General features: G+C 45.2%; 1 protein-coding gene across 1 annotated transcript in view; it reads left to right on the top strand.

The window, feature by feature from the left end:
• The window catches only part of Slc37a3 (solute carrier family 37 member 3), a 54,090-nt gene extending 39,782 nt beyond the window's left edge, over positions 1–14,308 (top strand). Inside the window, exons 10-15 of the mRNA XM_045160874.1 lie at positions 1,709–1,850; positions 4,513–4,614; positions 5,118–5,165; positions 6,083–6,234; positions 10,173–10,238; positions 13,147–14,308. Coding sequence (XP_045016809.1) covers positions 1,709–1,850; positions 4,513–4,614; positions 5,118–5,165; positions 6,083–6,234; positions 10,173–10,238; positions 13,147–13,239 — 603 coding nt within the window. The 3' untranslated portion in view covers positions 13,240–14,308. The remainder of the gene's footprint in view (positions 1–1,708; positions 1,851–4,512; positions 4,615–5,117; positions 5,166–6,082; positions 6,235–10,172; positions 10,239–13,146) is intronic.
• Positions 14,309–21,974: the final 7,666 nt, after the last annotated feature.

Raw genomic sequence — 21,974 nt, 5'->3', positions numbered from 1 at the left:
CATCTGGCTTTACATGGGTGCTGGGGCAGAAGGCTTTGCAAGCAGGTCCCTTTAACCACTGAGCAGTTTCTCCAGCTCATCCACCCCAAAGGATTTAGAATTGTTCATTGACTGCCTTGCTTGCCTACATTCTAATCATTCCAAGAGGGAAAAAAAAAATGTTTGCCCCTTTTTTAGAAGGCCTAGAACAGAATACTCCAGTCTTTCTTGGTAATGCGTTCCAGTGTTCCCACAAGCTTTGCAGTCAGAAGAGCTCTCTGGGTGTGAATTGAGTCCCTTTTGTTGCAGTCTTTCTGTCTTGATGTTTTGGGGTGCTCTGGCACTGGTGTGTAAGTTGAGGACTCTTTGTCTTGTCCCCAAGCTGAGAAAACCTAACCTAATCTAACCTAACCCTAGGTAAGTGTGAGTTAAATGTCCTACAATTTTCTTTTTTTTAATTTAGAGAGAGGCAGATAGAGAGAATGGGCACACCAGGGCATCCAGCCACTGTAAACAAACTCCAGACGCATGCACCCCCTTGTGCATTTGGCTTATGTGGGTCCTGGGGAATCGAATCTGGGTCTTTAGGCTTTGCAGGCAAGTGCCTTAACCACCGAGCCATCTCTCCAGCCCACTGTTGTACAGTTCTTTAATCCCAGGCTGAGGGATAGTAAGGGACATGCTGGTTTCTTTAGTCCTGTTCTTATGCTAAGACAGTGTTTTCCAACTAGGTATTAAAATTTCCCCCTGGCAATTTTTTTTTTTTTTTGGTTGTTGTTGAGACAGAACTTCAGATTGTTGTGGCTAAACGTGGAACTCATTTGCTGGTTCCTTTGTACTTCCCAAGCCATTGTTCTCTGCCATGGGCAGGGGGAGGAAAGGAAGTCCACTTAACTCCATGTCTTTGTCTTCATAGTAAGCTGTCTGGACCGAACACTGGTGATTGGATGTGGCTCTCTAGGGGGTGGCTGCTGCCGGGCCAGGGAAGCTCCTTTCAAACAAGTGGCACCTAGGGAATAGCTGGCAGCCCAGAGGCAGGAGTCTACTCGCCAGACACCCTTTGAAGTCAGCCCCTCTGCTCCTCCCCCTTCTCCTTTGATGCTAAATGTCAGGATTTCCTGGTAATAACGTGTTGAATATGGGAGTCTCAGCCCCACCACCGTCTTAAGGTCACTGCAACTGTTTTCATTCCAAAGTCAAGAGGCTGGCGATGGCCAAGTCCCTCTCTTTTGCGACTCACCAGAGATGCTGTCTTCTGACAAAGGGCTTCTGGAACTTGATGCGTAGGCATCATTACTCTCCGTGGTTTACGATGTTACCTTTGTAGGAAGCAGCGATGCGTCTCTACATTTATCTGCTTATGGACAGCGCTGGTTATTCCTAAGCATGTTCTTTGTAAGCAGGACCAGCACATGCTTTTGTCTGAATAAGGAAATGCATACGTGCCCTGCTTGCTGGGTTCCAGATCCTGCTTTACTTCTACCAGAGAAATGATAGAAGCAACTGGGGACAATTAAGAAATGGCCATGCAGGCTTTTTTTTTTTTTGGAAGTCTTTTCTAGAAACCAGAGCGAGTAAAGAGAAGAAGGAGGTTGGGTGAAGTCAGGCAAGTGGGAATTTGTAGATTTCCTTTTACAGTCAGGCGCCACATGTCCCAACCTCGCGTGTTGCGTCTTGCGTAGTAGTGACATGAAAGGTTGTCATGCTGACAATTGTGTTTCTCTCGCAGTACTCGCTCGCCTACGCCTGCCTGAAGCTGGTGAACTACTCCTTCTTCTTCTGGTTGCCCTTTTACCTGAGTAACAATTTCGGCTGGAAGGAGGCTGAAGCCGACCAGCTGTCTATTTGGTACGATGTCGGAGGAATCATAGGTATGCTGGCGTGCGTCTGTAGGCGCGCTGACTCTACTGCCCTCTCTTAGGAAATCACACGGCACGTAAGGTTTCGGCAGTTATCCTGCAGCCCTTGTTCCTAACCTGTCCTGGCAGCCGACAGCCAAAGTCCTGTAAAAACCAAAAGTTCACAGGAAGGAAGGCCCAGGCCAGGCCAGGGCTGCGATTTATGGGGCTGTCTTTTTTTTTTTTTTTTTCCTTGGCTCTTTGTTTATGATCAGTTCTTTTGTCTTGGCAGACACTTGGGGATCTCTTTAAGCACATCCCTTTTGTACACGTTTCGGGCTGTCGTGGCTCAGAAGCTAGTTTTGTGAGAGAGCCAAGTTGGAGCGGGAATGTGTTCCTTGTGGCTTCTCCCCACCTTCCCCACCATCTTCAGCCAAGGAAACAAACGTAATACCTGAGCACACAATGTCTGGTACCAGAGGTTTTCTTTTTGTCAGTGTTTTACACTTGCCTCATTGTTTCCAACTTTTTTTTTTTTTTTGAGGTAGCGTCTCACTCTATCCCAGGCTGACCTGGAATTCACTATGTAGTCTCAGGGTGGCCTCGAACTCATGGCAATCCTCCTACCTCTGCCTCCCGAGTGCTGGGATTAAAGGCGTGCACCTCCATATTTCTTCTTAACAATGTTGGAGATTGAACTCTGGGTCTCTTGCACACTAGGCAAATGTGCTACAACGCTAGGCCTATACCAGACTTTTTTTTTTTCCTTTATTTTATTTTATTTTTTTGAGGTAGGATCTCACTCTAGCCCAGGCTGACCTAGAACTCACTTTGTAGCCCAGGCTGGTTCTGAACTCATGATGATTCTCCTCCCTCCACCTCTGGAGTGCTGGGATTAAAGACATGCCTCCCTATACCCTGCTACAACAGATGTCAGTAGTGACCTTGCGCTACAGCCAGAAATACAAACAAGGAAGAAACTTCTAAGTAAGCTGGATGCACAGAATGTATTTCTGTGTGTGTTCCTTATTTACATGGTTATGGCCCCACCTTCATGTATCTCTGTGATGTTTGCATTTAGAATTGTGGTAAGACTGACTACCTTGAGCACATGAATGTGCACACTATGCGTGTCCTTAGGTGACATACTGTTACTATATTGGAACTTGGTTGCCCTTGTTCTTAGTTCAGAGCCAAAGGTAATATTATCATCTTTAGACCTGACCATACTGCTGTGCTTAGGAGCAAAAGGAAAAAATTGATCTGGGGATGCAGTTCACTGGTAGATTGCTTGCCTCATATGTGACCCCAGGCTCAGGCCTCCTTCCCAGCACCGCAAGAAACCAAAACATCCTCATGCATTAGTCATTACCTAACAGTTGTATTTAATTTTAGTGAATGTTTTCTTGGCTGCTATTAATAGCCTGTGAGGCATCTTCTATAATTCATTCTTCTTTTCTCTTCCTCTTGTCTCTCTCTCTCGCTTTCTTTCTTTCCATAATTCTTCCTCCTTCCCTCCTCCCCCGCCCCCTTTCTCTTTCTTTCTTTTGTTGTGAGACAGGGCCTCACTAGGCAGCCCAGTTTGATCAAGACTCATTATGTAGCCTCAGCTGGCTTCAAACTCAGGATCTTCCTGCTTTAGCGTCCTGAGTGCTTAGGAGGTGTTCATCATCACACCTGCCTCAATGAATCATCTTTTAAATTTAAACACAGACCAGGAAAGGCAATTATCTATTTATTGAGGTCGGCTCTCACTTTAGAGCAGGCTGACCCAGAATTCACTATGTAGTCTCAGGGTGGACTCAAACTCACAACAATCCTCCCAGCTCTGCCTCCCAAGTGCTGGGATTAAAGGTTGTGTGCCACCATGCCTGGCTAGGAAAAGCATTTTATAATTAGTTTGTTTTCTTGTCTTGAAAGGGAAAATAGTAAGGAACAGTGAGTGGTTTGATTTTTTTTTGTTGTTGTTTTTTTGAGGGAGGGTCTTGCTGTATCCCAGGTTGATTTGGAATTCACTAGTCTCAGGGTGGCCTCAAACTGGTGGTGATCCTCCTACTTTTGCCTCCCAAGTATGGGATTAAAAGTGCATGACACCACATGTGGCTGATGTTTTTCTTCTTCTTCTTCTTCTTTTTTTTTTTTTTTTTTTTTTTTTGGCTTTTCAAGGTAGGGTCTCACTCTAGCCCAGGCTGACCTAGAATTCACTGTGTAGTCTCAGGCTGCCCTCAAACTCATGGGGAGCCTCCTACCTTTGCCTCTGAATGCTGGGATTAAAGGCGTGTGCCACTATGCCTGGCTTGTTTTTCTTTTTCTTTCTTTCTTTTTTTTTTCAAGGTTGGGTCTCACTGTAGCCCAGGCTGACCTGGAATTCACTATGTAGTCTCAGAGTGGTCTTGAACTCAAGGCTATCCTCCCACCTCTGCCTCCCGAGTGCTGGGATTAAAGGCGTGCGCCACCATGCCCGGCTTGTTTTTCTTTTCTTATTTTGGTACTTGATGTATGGTGTCCTGTCCCCTTCGGCTGTCATGGTGATGTAGTCAGTTCATGTTCCTAAAAGGAAGTGATGTAAGGGACTTGAGGAGAGCCAGATGTACTTTGGCAGGATGTGACAGAGTAAAGGACCCAAGGAGCATGCCTCAGCAGCTGAGCTCACTCAGGGCCGCTGTTGACCACCGTGTGCTATTTGTGATTGCAGGTGGGACTCTACAAGGCTTCATCTCTGATGTACTACAGAGGAGGGCGCCCGTGCTGGCCCTCAGCCTGCTCCTGGCAATCGGGTCCCTTGTCGGGTACAGTCGTGAGTATTCCTTTGCAATTGTGTGGGTTCCTGACCTCTTGGGAGCATGCATGCATTTGAGTCAGTGGCCAGCCCTGGAGAGTCTGAGGAGTGCCTGGGAATTGTCATCACATGGCTTTATTTGTGTGGGGCGGAAACTGGCATGGCTCCTGTTTTGTGGATTTGTTTAAAAGCTTGCTTGGGAGTGTAGCGCTTTGTTTGAGGGGTGGCTCCAGAGGGAGAGCATTAGAGCCAATAAAACCATAAAAGGGGGCAAGGTTTCAGAACTGGGGAGATGGTAATTAGTAGGCCTGGTGTATGTGTTCTTAAGACAGGGTAGAGTCTTTCTCTGGCTTTTAGACGTCTCATTAGCTTGAGAGCAGTGAGAGGCAGACATGACAAAGGCTGGAGGGGGCAGTGAAAGTCGCCTCTCTTTGTTGTCTCTGGGAGGGCTGCTGCGCACTCTGGATGGAGGCTCATGCAACCGCGGGTCCAGTCACTGTGGTGTGTCTGTCTGCTCACAGGCTCTCCAAACAACAAGTCCATCAATGCGCTTCTGATGACCGTTACAGGTACGTCAGGCAGACAGCTCTGTTCGCCCCGAAGCTCCTCTGGAAATGTAAAGGAACAAGGGAAACCCGTCACCCCAGACCCGAGTGACACGCAAGCCTTAACTACGTAGAGCTCAATGACAGGAAAGTGACTTACTAGGAAGATGCCACACTGGAAATCAGTTCATTAGCTTATAAAAGTCCAGGATAGCTAGCTTTTCCTCCCATATCAGAATTGGTCAGTATTTTTTTTGTGTGTGAGGGGGTTTCAAGGTAGGGTCTCTCTTTAGCCCAGGCTGACCTGGAATTCACTGTGTAGTCTCAGGGTGGCCTCGAACTCACGGCAATCCTCCTACCTCTGCCTCCCAAGTGCTGGGATTAAAGGTGTGCGACACCACGCCTGGCTTGGTCAGTATTTCTAAACTCAAGCATCAGGTGAAGTAATTGGGTGCAATTAGGGAGCATCCCATGGAAAAAATCATTTTTTTTTAACTTCAGCAAGACACACGTCTCTGAGTCCAGTAGCGTGACCCAGTTCACAAGGACCAGCCTGTCCCTGTGAGGCAGCGTCACCACGAGCAGTGGCAGCTGGAAATCTCTTCAGTGTGCTGGTCGGGTTTGGATAGTTAGATGCTCATGTGATACGATTCTGCTGTCACAGACTATGACAAGCTCATGCAATTAGTGATTAATGAACACACACTTCACAGAATTAGAACGGCTACATGCTTTGCTGTGTTCTCCGTATCTATAAATACGCCGGAGTGTCACATCATTCACGAGAGCATTTCAGAAATGCGGATGCTAATTAGTCAGAAGATGATACTCTCCGGTAGACTTTCCTTCTTCCCCTCCGCGACAACACATTAATTGAAATGTTAGGTTGCTAGCGTTGCTGAGTCGTGTCTCACTAAGATCCGTTCTGTTTATGGCTGCAGGGTTTTTCATTGGTGGACCCTCTAATATGATTAGTTCGGCAATTTCGGCAGACCTGGGTCGGCAAGAGCTGATCCAGGGGAGCAGTGAGGCGCTGGCAACCGTCACAGGAATTGTGGATGGAACTGGGAGCATTGGTGCTGCTGTGGGCCAGGTGAGGACCAGAGAGGGGCTAGGATTCCCGTGTCTGGTTCCATCAGAAACGGAAGCGCTTGCTTGCTGATTGGACCCACAGTAGGTGGCACTCTGTGCTGTGAACCCTGGACTGAAAGAAAGCCTTTGGGATTTCCCGCTCTTCTGAGGTCCAGCCGATGGGATCTAATATGGAAGGTCCTCTGTTAGTTTTACTTCCTCCTTTTTTAAAAAAAAAATTAATTATTATTATTATTTTGAGGGTCTCACTCTAGCTCAGGCTGACCTGGAATTCACTATGTAGTCTCAGGGTGGCTTTGAACTCACGGCAACCCTCCTACCTCTGCTTCCCAAGTGCTAGGATCAAAGGTATGCGCCACCACATCCAGCCTTTTTAACAATTTTTATATATGAGAGACAGAGAGAGAGAGAGAGAGAGAAAAAAAAAAAAACTGGCATACCATGGCCTCTAGCCATTGCAGATAAATTCCAGACACATGTGCCACCATGTGCATCTGGCTTATGTGGGTCTTGGGGAACCAAACCTGGGTCCTTAGGCTTCACAGGCAAGTGCCTTAACTGCCATGCCATCTCTCTAGCCCAGTTCCTTCTTTTTGTGTTGTTGTTGGTTTTCAAGGCAGTTTCACTGTAGCCCAGGCTGACCTGGAACTCTCTCTGTAGCCCAGGCTATTCTTGAACTTAAAGCAATCCTCCTACCTCCACCTTCCGAGTGCTGAAACAGAAGATATGTGCCACCATGCCAGGCCCTAGTTCCTTTTTTTTTTTTTGAGGTAGGGTGTCACTGTAGCCCAGACTGATCTGGAATACACTATGTAGGCTCATGGTGGCCTCGAACTTACAGCTATCTTCCTACCTCTATCTCCTGAGTGCTGGGACTAAAGTTGTGTGCCACCATGCCCAGCTTTTTTTAATTTTTAATTTTTATTTGTTTATTAGAGACAAAGACAGGGAGAGAGTAAGAATGGGCACACCAGGGCCTCTAGCCACTGCAAACAAACTCCAGATGTATGCACCACCATGTGCATCTGGCTTATGTGGGACCTGGAGAATTGAACCTGGGTCCTTAGGCTGCACAGGCATGCACCTTAACTGCTAAGCCATCTCTCTAGTCCCCCCCCACACTTTCTCTTTTCAAGGTAGTGTCTTACTTTAGCCCAGGCTGACCTGGGATTCACTATGTAATCTCAGGTTGCTCTTGAACTCACGGTGATCCTCCTACCTCTGCCTCTTGAGTGCTGGGATTACAGGCGTGCGCCACCACGCCTAGCTGCTTTTTTTTTTTCTTTTTTTAGGTAGGGTCTTGCTCTAGCTCAAACTGACCTGGAATTCACTATAGTGATCTCAGGCTAGCCTCCGGGTCACATTGATCCTCCCACCTCAACCTTCAGAGTGTTGGCATTAAAGGTGTGTGCCACCACACCCTGCTGTTTTTACTTTTACTTCTAGAGTCTTCCTGTCTGTAAGTAACCCAAGACTTCATGAGGCTATTCTGTGTGCCCCAGTTTGCCACCCACTTCTTCCCAAGCCAAATTTGACAGTCCAAGATGGGGACACGAGACCTATGTTTCTCATTGTTACCACCTGTATGCAAACCCTACCTGTTCTCCTTTTTTTTTTTTTTTTTTTACCAAACACACGTGTATGCACATCTTTACATGGACCCTTGCCACGCTTGCCATGGGGTGTGCAGCTGGCTCTGAGTCATACTTTTTCTTCCATGTCTAGACATCTGTGACTCGTTCTGAGGGTGGGTCACACCTGTCACGTTGCGAAATCATCTGAGCTACCTGCAGACTTCCTGTCACCAAGCCTGGGCACCCGTGTTTTCTTGGATCTTCCTGGTGATAGTGTGCACCCTGAGGTTTGAGAGCCTCCAAGCTAGGATTGCTCCAGGCTGCTAGTCAGAATGTTTACCTTGCCTTTTATTTTTGCTTCATTCATGCCTTCTCTCATGATCTCTCTGGGTCAGGCAAGAGACATCCCTCCAAATAAATAAAAATAAAATATTTAAAAAAATTAAAGGGCTGGAGGGATGGCTTAGCGGTTGAGGTGCTTGCCTGCAAAGCCAAAGGACCCTGGTTCGATTCCCCAGGACCCATGTTAGCCAGATGCACAAGGGGGCGCACACGTCTGGAGTTCATTTTTAGTGGCTGGAGGCCCTGGTGTGTCTGCTCTCTCTCTTGATCTCCCTCTTTCTCTGTCAAATAAATAAAAATAAAATATTAAAAAGAAAAGAGACATCCCTCTCCTAGGCTATATAGCAGTCCAGGTTCAGAAGTGGCAATTTCACAGAAATACAGATTTGGGAGTCATCTGCGTGAGGTAGTTGAATTGGGCTGGGGAGGTGGGTTAAGGTGCTTGCCTATGAAACCTAAGGACCAAGGTTTGATTCTCAAGTACCCACATGAGCCAGATGCATGTGGTGGCGCATGCGTCTGGAGTTTGTTTGTAGTGGCTGGAGGCCTGGCATGGCCATTCTCTCTATCCACCTCTTTCTCTTAAATAAATAAATAAAAAGGCAAGCTGGGCATGGTAGTACACACCTTTAATTCCAGCACAGGAAGAGGTGGGAGGATTGCCATGAGTTCGAGGTCACCCTGAGACTACAATGTGAACTCCAGGTCATCCTGGGCTAGAGTGAAACCCTACCTTGAAAAACCAAAAATAAAAAATAAAAATATTTGTCTTTATCTGTTTATTTATTTAGTTGAGAGCAGAGAGATAGAGACACACAGAGGGAGGGAGGGAGGGGGAGAGAGAGAGAGAGAATGGATGCTCCAGAGTGTCTAGTCATTGCAAATTCCAGGTGCATGTGCCACTTAGTGCATCTGGCTTTATGTGGGTACTGGGGAAGCGAACTTAGGCACGCAGGCCTTGCAAGCAAGCACCATAACTGCTGAGTCATCTCCCCAGGCCCCAAGACATTTTATATTATTCTTATCAATGTTTTCTTTGTTAATTAAGTGGTTGAATTATAATTGGCATTTAAAAATTTTTTCATTTTTATTTATTTGAGAGTGACAAAGAAAGAGGCAGAGAGAGAGAGAGGGAGAGAGAATGGGCACACCGGGACCTTCAGCCACTGCAGATGAACTCCAGACACATGCACCCTCTTGTGCATCTGGCTAATTTGGGTCCTGGAAGATTGAGCCTCAAACTGGGGTCCTTAGGCTTCATAGGCAAGCGCTTAACTGCTAAGCCACCTCTCCAGCCCGTAATTGGCATTTTTGAGTTTTTTTTTTTTTTTTTTTTCCAGACAAGGTTTCATGTATCTTAGGCTGGCCTTCAATTCTCCTATCTTTACCCTCCTGAATGCTGGGATTACGGGCATGTCCCACCATACCTGTCTACCTCGAGTTTTATTTCTAATGCCTCACTTGCTAGTATTCAGATTCCTGGCTTTGAACATGGGTCGCCATTAGACTGACCTTCACAGTCAGGGAAGCAAATCAGGAAGGAGTAAATGATTGTTAGTCTGTTCATTCCTGCTCCTGGTTCATTCTAGAATGATTTCCCTTTGCCTGCGGGGAGAACTCACAAACTCCTGATTTTAAGATTAGAACTCTATCAGCCTTGCCCTTAAGCCACTCCCCTCCCTGCTGTAAGCCCAGGCTGACCTGGAATTCATTGTGTGGTCTCAGGGTGGCCTCAAACTCACAGCAATCCTCCTACCTCTGCCTCCAAAGTGCTGGGATTAAAGATGTGCGCCACCACGCCAGGCTTTATTTTTGCACACTTGTAATCACAGAAGGCAGGCTGACGTGGGAGAATTTGAGAGTTGTTACACAGGGAATAGTGTGTGGAAGGACTTTAAATGAGAAAACAACATTCAAACCTGAGCTGCCTATTTTCTGAAAATGCCATATTTAATCTGCTTTTTAGCTATTTCATTTTTAATTGATAAAAGATTATATTGTAATTTGCTTTCTTCCCTTTTAGTATTTGGTGTCTTTGATCCAAGACAACTTAGGATGGATGTGGGTTTTCTACTTTTTCATTCTCATGGTAAGCTTGAATGTGTGTGTTTGTGTTGGGGAGGTTCCTAGACATTTTTCTTATTTAATTTGCAGCATTTGCTGACATCACTTCTTGAAATCAACAAAATTGCTGATTGATTTTTAAACCCTACCCTTATGCGAAAAGTAATATTTCATTAGTGTAGAAGACTCATTTCTTTTCCCAGTGCGCCAAAGGGCCTCTGGTTCTCCCGTCTTGACCTAAGTCTGAGGAGTATTGTCATTCGTGATTGCAGAGCAGCAAGAGGCTTACTTACGTACGGCCAGCTATTAATCATGTACTCCTTTGAGCTGTCATCTGTCTGCTAAATATGATTTGGGAATTCTGAAAGAAAGCAACGTGGTGTTAGAAAAAGAAGCGCTGCTGTAATTAACACAGCCTGTGCCCACGTTCAGAAATGACGACGGTATCTGGAGGAAACGGTTGTTCTTGTAGACATTCTTAGTTGGGTTTTGTACTTTCTGGTAAATAACTAATGCAAAGTAAAGATTTGTGTCTTGGGCTGGAGAGGTGGCTTAGTGGCTAAGACGCTTACCTGCTGAGCCTAAGGACCTTCTTGGTTCAATTCTCCAGCACCCACGTAAGCCAGATGCAAAGTGGCACATGCATCTGCAATTCACTTGCATTGGCTAGAGGCCCTGGCTCACCCACTTTCTATATGTCTACTTCGTTCTCTCTGTCTCAAATAAATAAATAAATAAATAAAGTATTAAAAAATAAAACTTGGGCTGGAGAGTTGGCTTAGTGGTTAAGGCACTTGCCTGCAAAGCCAAAGGACCTCGGTTTGCTTCCCCAGAACCCACGTGAGCCAGATGCATAAGGGGGCACATGCATCTGGAGTTTAGTTCATTTGCAGTGTCTGGAGGCCCTGGTATGTGCTCTCTCTCTCTCTCTCTCTCTCTGTCTCTCTCTCTCTCTGCCTCTTTCTCGCAAATAAATTTAAAAAAAAAACTATAAAAAAACCTTAGTATCACATAAAAAAAAAAGACTTATGTTTTTCTTTCTTTCATTCTTTGAAGGCAGGGTCTCACTTTAGCCCAGGCTGAGCTGGAACTCACTCTGTAGTCCCAGGCTGGCCTCACACTCAAAAGTGATCTTTCTACCTCTTCCTCCCATTGAAGGTGTGCACTACCATGCCCAGCTAAGATTTATGTTTTTCAAATGTTACTTTCTGTTGAATGGGTATGTGACATACTGTGTCTTATTATTGGTAGGACATTGCTCATGACACGTCTAGTTGAGCTCCTTTGGGAGTGAATTTTTTTCCCTTCAACAGATCTCACTCTGGCCCAGGCTGATCTGGAACTCACTCTATGTTCCCAGTCTGGCCTTGAATGCACAAAGATCCTTCTACCTCAGCCTTCCAAGTACTTGAACTAAAGACGTATCACTGTGCTTGGCTGTATGAATTTAATATCATGTCCATAAATCTAGGCCATCCTTATTGGAGCCAGCCATGGTCACTCCAAGTCTAAGCAGCTGTCCCCAGCTTGCTCCTGGGAGCTCCATGATCGTTTAGCTGAGCACGTCCCTGGAGTTCTCGTGTAGCTTTTCAGCTCTAAATACTTACATATGGTGGCACATGCCTGTAATCCCAGTACTCTGGAGGCAGGGGCAGGAGGATTATGAGTTTGAGGTCAGTCTGGGTTACAAAACAAAACCCTAGCTCAAAAAATAAGTAAAAGGCTGGGCGTGGTGGTGCACGCCTTTAATCCCAGCACTCGGGAGGCGGAGGTAGGAGGATTGCCCCTGAGACTCCATAGTGAATTCCAGGTTAGCCTGGGCCAGAGTGAGACCCTACCTCGAAAAACTAAAAAATAAATAAAATAAAAAAAAAATAAATAAAAGGTTCAAACATCAATTTACAGCTGGAATGCAGCATGTTGGAGGCCTGAGGTTTAGTCCCCAGAACTATAAAACAAACAAATTGTGTTCCCTACTAAGTAGAGGAAATACCTTCTGATCAATCTGCTGGTGTGAGCCCACTAAGAGTTATAGAAAGACTTGGATCTGCTTTAAGAAACTGTTTTTCATCTTTAAAAAAAGTGTCAATAACAGGTTTATTTTATTTATTTATTTTGAGGTAAGGTCTCACTCTAGCTCAGGCTGACCTGGGATTCACTATAATCTCAGGATGGCCTTGAACTCACAGTGATCCTCCTACCTCTGCCTCCTGAGTATTGGGATTAAAGGCGTGTACCACCATACCTGGCTCTATTTTTTTTTTTTTTTAATTTTTGACAGAGAGAGCGAGATGGGGGGGATGAGAAAATGGGCACACCAAGGCCTTTCAGCCACTGTGAACGAACTTCAGATGCATTCACTCCCTTGTGCACATATGTGACATTGCACACTTGTGTCACTTTGCGTCTGGCTACGTTGGACCTGGAGATTCAAACATGCACATGTATTCTTAGGCTTTGCAGGCAAGTGCCTTAACCACTACACCATCTCCAGCCCCAGTAACTGGTTTTTGCTTTACTTATGACAATTACACACTTTAGTTCTATTTTTTTAATTGTTGTTGTTTTGTTTTTTTGAGGTAGGGTCTCACTCTAGCCCAAGTTGACCTGGAATTCACTATGTAGTCTCAGGATGGTCTTGAACTCACAGCGATCCTTCTACCTCTGCCTCCCGAGTGCTGGGATTAAAGGCGTGCGCCACCATGTCCGTTTAGTTCTTTTTTTTTTTTTTTGACAACTAATGTGACATTAAGTGTCTTCTGTACTGACTATACTAGCTACTGTTTTCAGAAATAATGTTCTAAATTTTGCTGAAGGTTGAAAGTAATAAAACAATGAATGTACTTGCCAAATCCATGTTTAGGTTCAAACCATGATGCTTTAACAGAAGTAAATTGTTGCTGTATGTTTAAATTTTTCTTTTCTCTTCACAGACAAGTTGTACAATTCTGTTTATCTCACCGTTAATAGTGAGGGAAATAGTCTCTCTCATGCACAGCAGACGAGCTCACATATTGAGTGAATAAATCCTCAGGAAAGAATAGGGGATCCTTGAGGACAGCTGGTTTTTCAGTTCCCCGTTTAGGGGTCGTCTCAGAGCACCCACGTAACCTCGGCTTCTCAGGCCCCGTCCACACTGCCAGCCGCCCGAGACACTGGCCAGTAGGAAGTGAGTGCTGGTTTTCTACACTACAGGAACTATAGATTTTTATGATCATTTCATGAATGTACTGAAAGGGGAATGAGCCTGTTGAGGTTTACCCCTTTAGCCTTCAATGTAAGTATTGTCCTCGCAGCCTTGTTCTCCAGCCTTAAGGCTGCGTGGGCAGGAGACAGAATCACGCAAGTGTGTGTGGCTAAGGAGTAGAATTTGCTCTGGTCATGAGTCTGCAGAGTGGATCACTGCTAAGGCGTCAGATCCTGATTAAGAGCTCCAGCCCCAGGCCCGCCCTAGACAGAGCATTCTCTCTGGGACAGGAAGACGGTGCTACATGAGCCCGTAGGCTTGGTCACTCTGGCCTCATCTCCGAAGCAGACGTGTCCTGAAATGATCATCTTCTTGTTCTTCTCCAACGTCACTCACCGTTGACTCTGACTCCTGGAGGCAGTCTGTCTGTCGTGGACCATGAGGAACACAGTTCATCTTGACCATTCCAGTGTGGACCTTTCAGCCCCAGCGTCATGGAACATTAAGGTGCTCTTGGAAGCTACCCTGTGTGGTTCTGTTCTTGGAGGATTGAGGTCTGTTACAACTGGGTTCCTGGAGTTACCTCAGTAGAAAACTTGAATTAGAGAAAAGGGGAAAAGACATTTTGTCCCAGGTGTGTGGTGTGTGACATTGAATCATGTTAATGGATTACTAGGGCCCAAGGCATATCATCTTTAGAAGATTGTAGAATATGTCTTCAAGGCTGTGAATTCTATATTAATCAACATATTAAGGCCCTTCTGTATATGTATTTGAAAATATGCAAACAGAGCTGGAGAGATGGCTTAGCAGTTAAGGTGCTTGCCTGCGAAGCCTAAGGACCCGGGTTCAATTCCTCAGGACCCACGTAAGCCAGATGCACAAGGGGGTACATGTGTCTGAAGTTTTGTTTTCAGTGGCTGGAGGCCCTGGTGTGCCCATTCTATCTGTCTCTTCCAACCCCTCCCACCCCCGGTCTCTCAAATGAATAAATAAATAAATGAAATATTTTTTTAAATATGTGAACAAAGTAGGAGGAACATGTACAGTTTTGAGGGAATACCTAATTTGCATTGGATTAAAGGAATATTTTCCCCTTCTTGCTTTATTCTCCAAAAATATGATGTGTTGATGAATTTGTTACTTAATCATGCAGATTTCTGATCACTTTATTGTTCATTTGCTGACATAAAGGGAAACTATAAACACAGGAAGGGAGGAAAACCCAACTTTTATAATAAATGTCCATCCATCTGGTTAAGTCTCTGTATTTCATGTTCTTTTTTTTATAGTGTTGGGGTTGGAACACAAGGCCTGCTCATGCTCAGCATGCTGGAGCCCTCTCCCCTCCCCCACCCTCTCCTCCCCTTCCCCCACCCCCACCCCTCTCCTCTCCTCCTCCCTGGCCCTCTCCTCCCCCCTCTTCCCCTGCCTTCCCTTCCTCCCCTGCCTTGCCCTCCCTTCCCCTCCCCTTCCCCCCCCCCCCCCCCCGCCCCGCCTTCCCAGCTCTGAAGTTTTATTTTTTAGGTAGAGTTTCACTCTAGCCCAGGCTGACCTGGAATTCACTATGCAGTCTCAGGGTGGCCTCGAACTCATGGTGATTCTTCTACCTCTGCCTCTCAAGTGCTGGCATTAAAGGCATGCACCACCACACCCAGCTTCCAGCTCTGAGTCTTACAATACTACGGTGCCTTCAAGTGTGCTTCGTGCTGAGCATTGCAGACCCTGATCCCACAGCCTTGCCAGTCACAGGGCCACCTTGCCCTAGGTGCTGGAAGGGCCTCATTATAATGTGACAGTCTATGAAAATTTGCCTTCTCCCTTTGTGGCAAGCTCAGTTTGGCTAAATTCCCTGTGTGTAACTTAAGAGCTGTCCATTAATGAACCCTGTTTTTATGATTAACCTTCTTGTTGACAGGAGGCTCAAAACATCTCATTAGAAGAGTCATGCCTTTGTGTCCCAACACCAGCCAGTGTTTTCTTACTCACTTTAGCTCTTGACCTCTCGGTGGCCGCCTGAGCTCTGCCTGAATGAAATGCTAAAAACACTTGGTGCTGAGATGATATGCCGTCCTATGAGCATATTCCCTTCTGTTCTAGTTTTGCCAGCCTATGCAGAAGTTAACCTTAACAAATGCCCATGAGCGCATTTCACTCTCCCATTGAATTTTTCCCTTGAAGAAAAGGCTCTAGTGAAAGCTCATTTGAAAATGTGTTCTTGGTCAAAAAATAATTTGAAAAGATATACAGTAGGGAGCCTTTACACATTAAGATAAAGGAGTGTTGGATGGAAAACATTTTGCCCTTCAAGTTTCCCATGTTCTGGAAATAAAAATACTAGTTAAAAATTGTTTAAGAGGTTGGGCGTGGTGGTGCACACCATTAATCCCAGCACTCAGGAGGCAGAGGTAGGAGGATTTCTGTGAGTTCGAGGCCACCCTGAGACCACATAGTGAATTCCAGGTCAGCCTGAGCTACCCTACATCAAAAAAACAAACAAAAAAAATCTTTAAGTGGGTTGAAGAGATGGCCTAGTGGTTCAGGGTGCTTGCCTGCAAAGCCAAAGGACCCAGGTTCAGTTCCCTAGGACCCACATAAGCCAGAGGCACAAGGTGGCGCATGAATCTGGAGTTCATTTGCAGTGGCTGGATGCCTTAGCACTTCCATTCTCTGTCCCTGTCAAATAAATAAATAAAAATTGAAAAATATTCTTTTCTTTCTTTCTTTCTTCCTTCCTTTCTTTTTTTTTTTTTTTTTTTTTTTTGGTTTTTCGAGGCAGGCTCTCGCTGTAGTCCAGGCTGACTTGGAATTCACTATGTAGTCTCAGGGTGGCCTAGAACTCACAGCGATCCTCCTACCTCTGCCTCCCCAGCCAAGTGCTGGGATTAAAGATGTGCGCTACCACGCCCAGCTAAAATTTGGAAAATATTCCTTAGTAATTTAAAAAAAGAATGGAGAGGAAAGTGCATCTCTCCCTGACAGCTAGGTGGTGGTGGGAACAGACCCCACTGGTGGGATTTTGTTTCTGTGTGGTGCTGCAGATGGAACCCAGGGCCTCGATGGCTGCGAAGCAGGTGCTCTCTGTCCCTGGGGGGCCACAGCTGATGCTCCCACAAGAACCGGCCGAGGAGGAGCCTGCTGTGTGCATCAGATACGGGGTGAGGTGGAGAATGGAGATTGCTCCAAGTTCTTGAATCTCAATGAATAACTGGCTGAGTTCCCCTCCCCTTCTCTATTTTCTTTTATTTTTCTTTCTTTATTTTGGTTTTTAGAGGTAGAGCTCACTCTAGCCCAGGCTGTCCTGGAATTCACTACGAAGTCTCAGGGCGGCCTCGAACTCACGGTGATCCTCCTACCTCTGCCTCCTGAGTGCTGGGATTCAAGGCGTGCGCCACTACAACCGGACTTTCTTTCTTTCTTTCTTTTTTTTTACTATTTATTTGCAAGCAGAGATAGAAGAGAGACAGAAGGGTCTCCAGCCACTGCAAATGAACTCCAGAAGCATGTGCCACTTTGTGCATCCGGCTTTACGTGGGTACTGGGGAATTGAACATTGGTCCTTAGGCTTTGCAGACAAGCACCTTAACCCCTGAGCCATCTCTCCAGCCCCTCTTTTTTTCTTTTAGCATATTTTATTTTTATTTATTTGTTTGAGAGAAAGAGGCAGAGAAGGGGGGAGGGAGAGTGCCTTGGATTTTCTGCTTTCTTGAGGTACTTTTAGTATTTTTATTTATTTGTAAGTAGAGAGAGACAGATGGAAGACAGAGAGAATGGGTGCCCCAGGACATCCAGCCGTTTGCAAAGGCACATCCAGCTTCCTCCTCAAGTCCTCACTAGGTGACTCTGCGTCTGCTGCCCATGATCCTCCTGCCTCATGCTGTCATCTTGTCACAGTCATCACTGTCACCTCCTTCTGCTTTCTGAATTCTGGCTTAGACACCATTTTCTTAATCTTTGGCCTTGTATTACTTACAGGAACTGCATATGAAGCTCATTGAATTGGAAACCGTTCCCCTACTACTTTTTATTTATTTACTTATATTTATTTATTTTTTGTTGTTTTGTTTTGGTTTTTCTAGGTAGAGTCTCACTGTAGTCCAGGCTGACCTGGAATTCACTATGTAGTCTCGGTGGCCTCAAACGAATAGCGATCCTCCTACCTCTGCCTTCCCAGTGCTGGGATTAAAGGCGTGCGCCACTACACCCGGCTATTTATTTTTAAAATAGTTTTATTTATTATCTGAGAGAGAGAGAGAGAGAGAGAGAGGGAGGGAGAGAGAGAGGGAGAGAATGGGCATGCCAGGGCCTCTAACCACTGCAAGTGAACTCCGGACACATGTACCACTATGTGCATCTGGCTTACTGGAGAATTAAACCTGGGTCTTTAGGCTTCACAGGCAAGTGCTTTAACTGTATGCAATCTCTCCAGCCCATATTTTTGTTTTTAATAAGGTAGGGTCTCACTCTAGCCCAGGCTGTCTTGGAGCTCACTTTGTAGCCCTAGACTGGCCTTGAACTCAGTGATCCTCCTGCCTCAGCATCTTTCTTAATCTCTATCTTTTGTTTTACCCTGGTAACCATCTTTTTCGCAGGATACTTATTTATTTATTTAGAGTAAGTATGGGAGCAACAGGGCCTCTTGCTGCTGCAAATAAACTCCAGATGCATGTGCCACTTTGTATGTCTGGCTTTACGTGGGTACTGGAGAATCAAACCTGGGCTGGCAGTAATAGTCCTGTGGTGGTTTGATTCAGGCGTCCCCCATAAACTTAAGTGTTCTGAATGCTGGGTTCCCAGCTGATGGAGATTTGGGAATCAATGCCTCCTGGAGGCGTTATATTATTGGGGGTGGGTTTATGGGTGTTATAGCCAGTTTCCCCTTGCCAGTGTTTGATACACTCTCCTGTTGCTATTGTCTACTTTATGTTGCCTAGGAGGTGATGTCCACCCACATAAGCCAGATAGATGTACAAGGGGGCACATGCATTTGGAGGTCGTTTTGTAGTGGCTGGAGGACGTGGTATGTGCATTCTCTCTCACTCTCTGCCCCTTTCTCTCTCAAATATTAAATAAATAAAATATATTTAACAAAAAAAAAAAGTCAGGCATGGTGGCGCACGCCTTTAGTCCCAGCACTCCGGAGGCAGAGGTAGGAGGATCGCCATGAGTTTGAGGCCACCCTGAGACTACATAGTGAATTCCAGGTCAGCCTGAACTAGAGTGAGACCCTACTTCAAAAAAACAAAAACAAACAAACCAAAACCAAACAAAAAAAAAAAAAAAAAAAAGGAGGAAGAGAGTTTATAAAGCAAAATACATAATTCTTTTCACCCTCAAGAACTCCGAATCTTCATTTTCCTTCAAGCATGGCCCAACACCATCTAGTGTAAGGACCTGCTCCTAACCAGCCTTGCAACAACCTCCACCACCTCTTCTTCCTTTGCCAGTCACACCAATATCACTTGATGTATAGTTGGGGGTCTCCGGCCCCCAGGAGATTATTATTCTCTTGCCAAGACCAAGTCCCTTGCATGTTTGATGCTGGATAAGTGTTGCTCAGATTAGAAAAGAAGGTGGAGGATGGTCAGAGCATGCTGAGGCTCACGGGCCCTGTACACTGCCCTTCTGCACAGGATACCGCCCCCTGTAGCTGCCTGGTCATTAGGAGAATGGCTTTGAAGGGTGGTGTTCTGTCTTCAGTGCAGACTTAAGCTGCTCAGGCGATTCCAGCACTATTCTCTTTTTTTTTTTTTAAATTTAATTTTATTAAAATTTTTTTTTGGTTTTCATTTTTATTTATTTATTTGAAAGCGACAGAGAAAGAGGCAGATAGAAAGAGAGAGAATGGGCGCGCCAGGGCCTCCAGCCACTGCAAACGAACTTGAGACGCGTGCGCCTCCTTGTGCATCTGGCTAACATGGGTCCTGGGGAATCGAGCCTCAAACTGGGGTCCTTAGGCTTCACAGGCAAGCGCTTAACTGCTAAGCCATCTCTCCAGCCCTGCTCTCTGTTCTTACCCAGGCTGTATTTTCCTTCCATAGCCTTCCGCATTCTCTACCTCCCTCTCGCTCACCCCATCTCCCATCACCCCGTTAGCAGTGGGCCTTCCCTCCTGAAGTCTTCCAGAACCCTTATCTTAGACACAGCCTGTGCAGGCCTACTGGATTTCCTGTCTGTTCTCTGGGTGCTTCTGGTTGTCATTTCCTCAGTGAAATAGCGAGCCATGGGCACCACGTCCACAGACCCAGCAGCCATTTCACCGTCCCACATGGCCTCCCTTGTGCTTTTAGATGCTATCTTAATTATCTTTTCTTTGTCGTTTTTTGTTTTTTTTTTTTAAGTTGCTGGGAGCATTTCTGATGATCCAAAGTTAGTTTCAGGGTGTATCTAGAAAAAACCACATTAAAGCCGTATGTGATGGCACACGCCTTTAATCCCAGCACTCGGGAGGCAGAGGTAGGAGGATTGCAGTGAGTTCAAGGGCACCCTGAGACTCCATAGTGAATTCCAGGTCAGCCTGGACAAGAATGAAATCCTACCTAAAAAGCAAAAAAATAACAAAAATCACATCAAATGTGAAATACGGGCTGGAGAGATGGCTTAGCAGTTAAGCGCTTGACTGTGAGGCCTAAGGACCCCGGTTCTAGGGTCGATTCCCCAGGACACACGTTAGCCAGATGCACAAGGGGGCGCACGCATCTGGAGTTCGTTTGCAGTGGCTGGAGGCCGTGGCATGCCCATTCTCTCTCTCTCTGCCTCTTTCTCTGTCTGTCACTCTCAAATAAATAAATAAACAAAAAATTTTTAGGATTATAAAAAAGAAATGTGAAATACTTGGAACTAAGTAGGCATGTTGTAAATGGTTGTGTAACGTATCTTTAAATATGTATTACTAAATTGCACTGTAAAAGCAAGCACCTATATATATATATATATATATATATATATATATATATGTATGTATATATTGAAACATAATAGTTACAAGTATTTTAAAAATTATTTTATTTAAAAAAAAACTTAAAATTTTATTTATTTGAGAGAAAGAGAAAGAGAGAGAATGGGCATACCAGAGCCTCTAGCCATTGCAAACAAACTCCAGATGCATGTGCCACCTTGATCATCTGGTTTATGTGGTCCTAGGGAATTGAGCCTGGGTCCTTTGGTTTTGCAGACGTGCCTTAGCCACTAAGCCATCTCTCCAGCCCTTATTTTTATTTTTCTAATCTTTTATTTAGTTATTTGAGAGAGAGAGGCAGATAGAGAGAGACTGAGGGAGAGAATGGGCACACCATGGCTTCCGGCCACTGCAAATGAACTCCAGATGCACATGCCACCCTGTGCATCTGACTTTATTGTGGGTCCTGGGGCACTGAACCTGGGTCCTTTCACTTTGCAGGCAAGCGCCTTAACTGCTAAGCCATCTTCCCAGTCCCTGAATTGCTTTTTAAAAAAATTAATTTAATTTTTATTGACAAGTTCCATAATTGCAAACAATATCCCATGGTAATGCCCTCCCTCCCCTACTTTATCCTTTAAAACTCCATTCTATATCATATCCCCTTTCCCTCTCAATCAGTCTCTTTTTAATTTTGATGTCATGATCTTTTCTTCCTATTATGAGGGTCTTGTGTAGGTAGTGTCAGGCACTGTGAGGTCATGGATATCCAGGCCATTTTGTGTCTGGGGGAAGCACATTGTAAGGAGTCCTACCCTTCCTTTGGCTCTTACATTCTTTCCGCCACCTCTTCCGCAATGGACCCTGAGCCTTGGAAGGTGTGATTGAGATATTTCAGTGCTGAGCACTCCTCTGTCACTTCTTAGCACCATGGTGCCTTCTGAGTCATCCCAAGGTCACTGCCATCTGAAAAGAGAAGGTTCTCTAACCAAAAGTGAGAGTAGCATTAATATATGGGCATGAACATTAAGAGAAGTGCTTACTGGGAAGTTTGGTGAGCATAGTATATACATTTAGCCAGACACCAGCAGATGTTACACACCTAGGGAACTCTAGATGCACGTGCCACCCTGTTCATCTGGCTTTATTGTGGGTCCTGGGGCATTGAACTTATGTCCTTTCACTTTGCAGGCAAGCACCTTAACTGCTAAACCATCTTCCCAGCCCCCTAAATTGCTGTTTTTTTAAATTTAAATTTTATTTATTTATCTATTTGACAGAGAGAAAGAGGCAGGGAAAGAGAGAGAATGGGCATGCCAGGGCCTGTAGCTGCTGCAAATGAACTCCAGACGCACATGCAACCTTGTGCATCTGGCGTATGTGGGTCCTGCAGAATCAAACCTGGGTCCTTTGGCTTTGCAGGCAAGCATCTTAACTGCTAAGCCATCCCTGCAGCCCCTAAATTGCTTTTTAAAAGCAAGAACCTATACATATATGTATATATGAAACATAACACAATCACACATATGTTTATGTATCATTAAACAAGTCTGATACTTGAATATCAGGACATATAGGGTGTGGTTTTTCAATCTTTAAAATGTTTTTTAAATTTTTATTTATTTATTTGAAGGCAACAGACAGAAAAAGGTAGATAAAGAAAGAGAATGGGTGCA

Source organism: Jaculus jaculus, chromosome 10, assembly GCF_020740685.1.
Source record: "Jaculus jaculus isolate mJacJac1 chromosome 10, mJacJac1.mat.Y.cur, whole genome shotgun sequence".
Classification (NCBI taxonomy): Eukaryota; Metazoa; Chordata; class Mammalia; order Rodentia; family Dipodidae; genus Jaculus; species Jaculus jaculus.
This window is presented reverse-complemented; position numbering and strand designations above follow the sequence as displayed.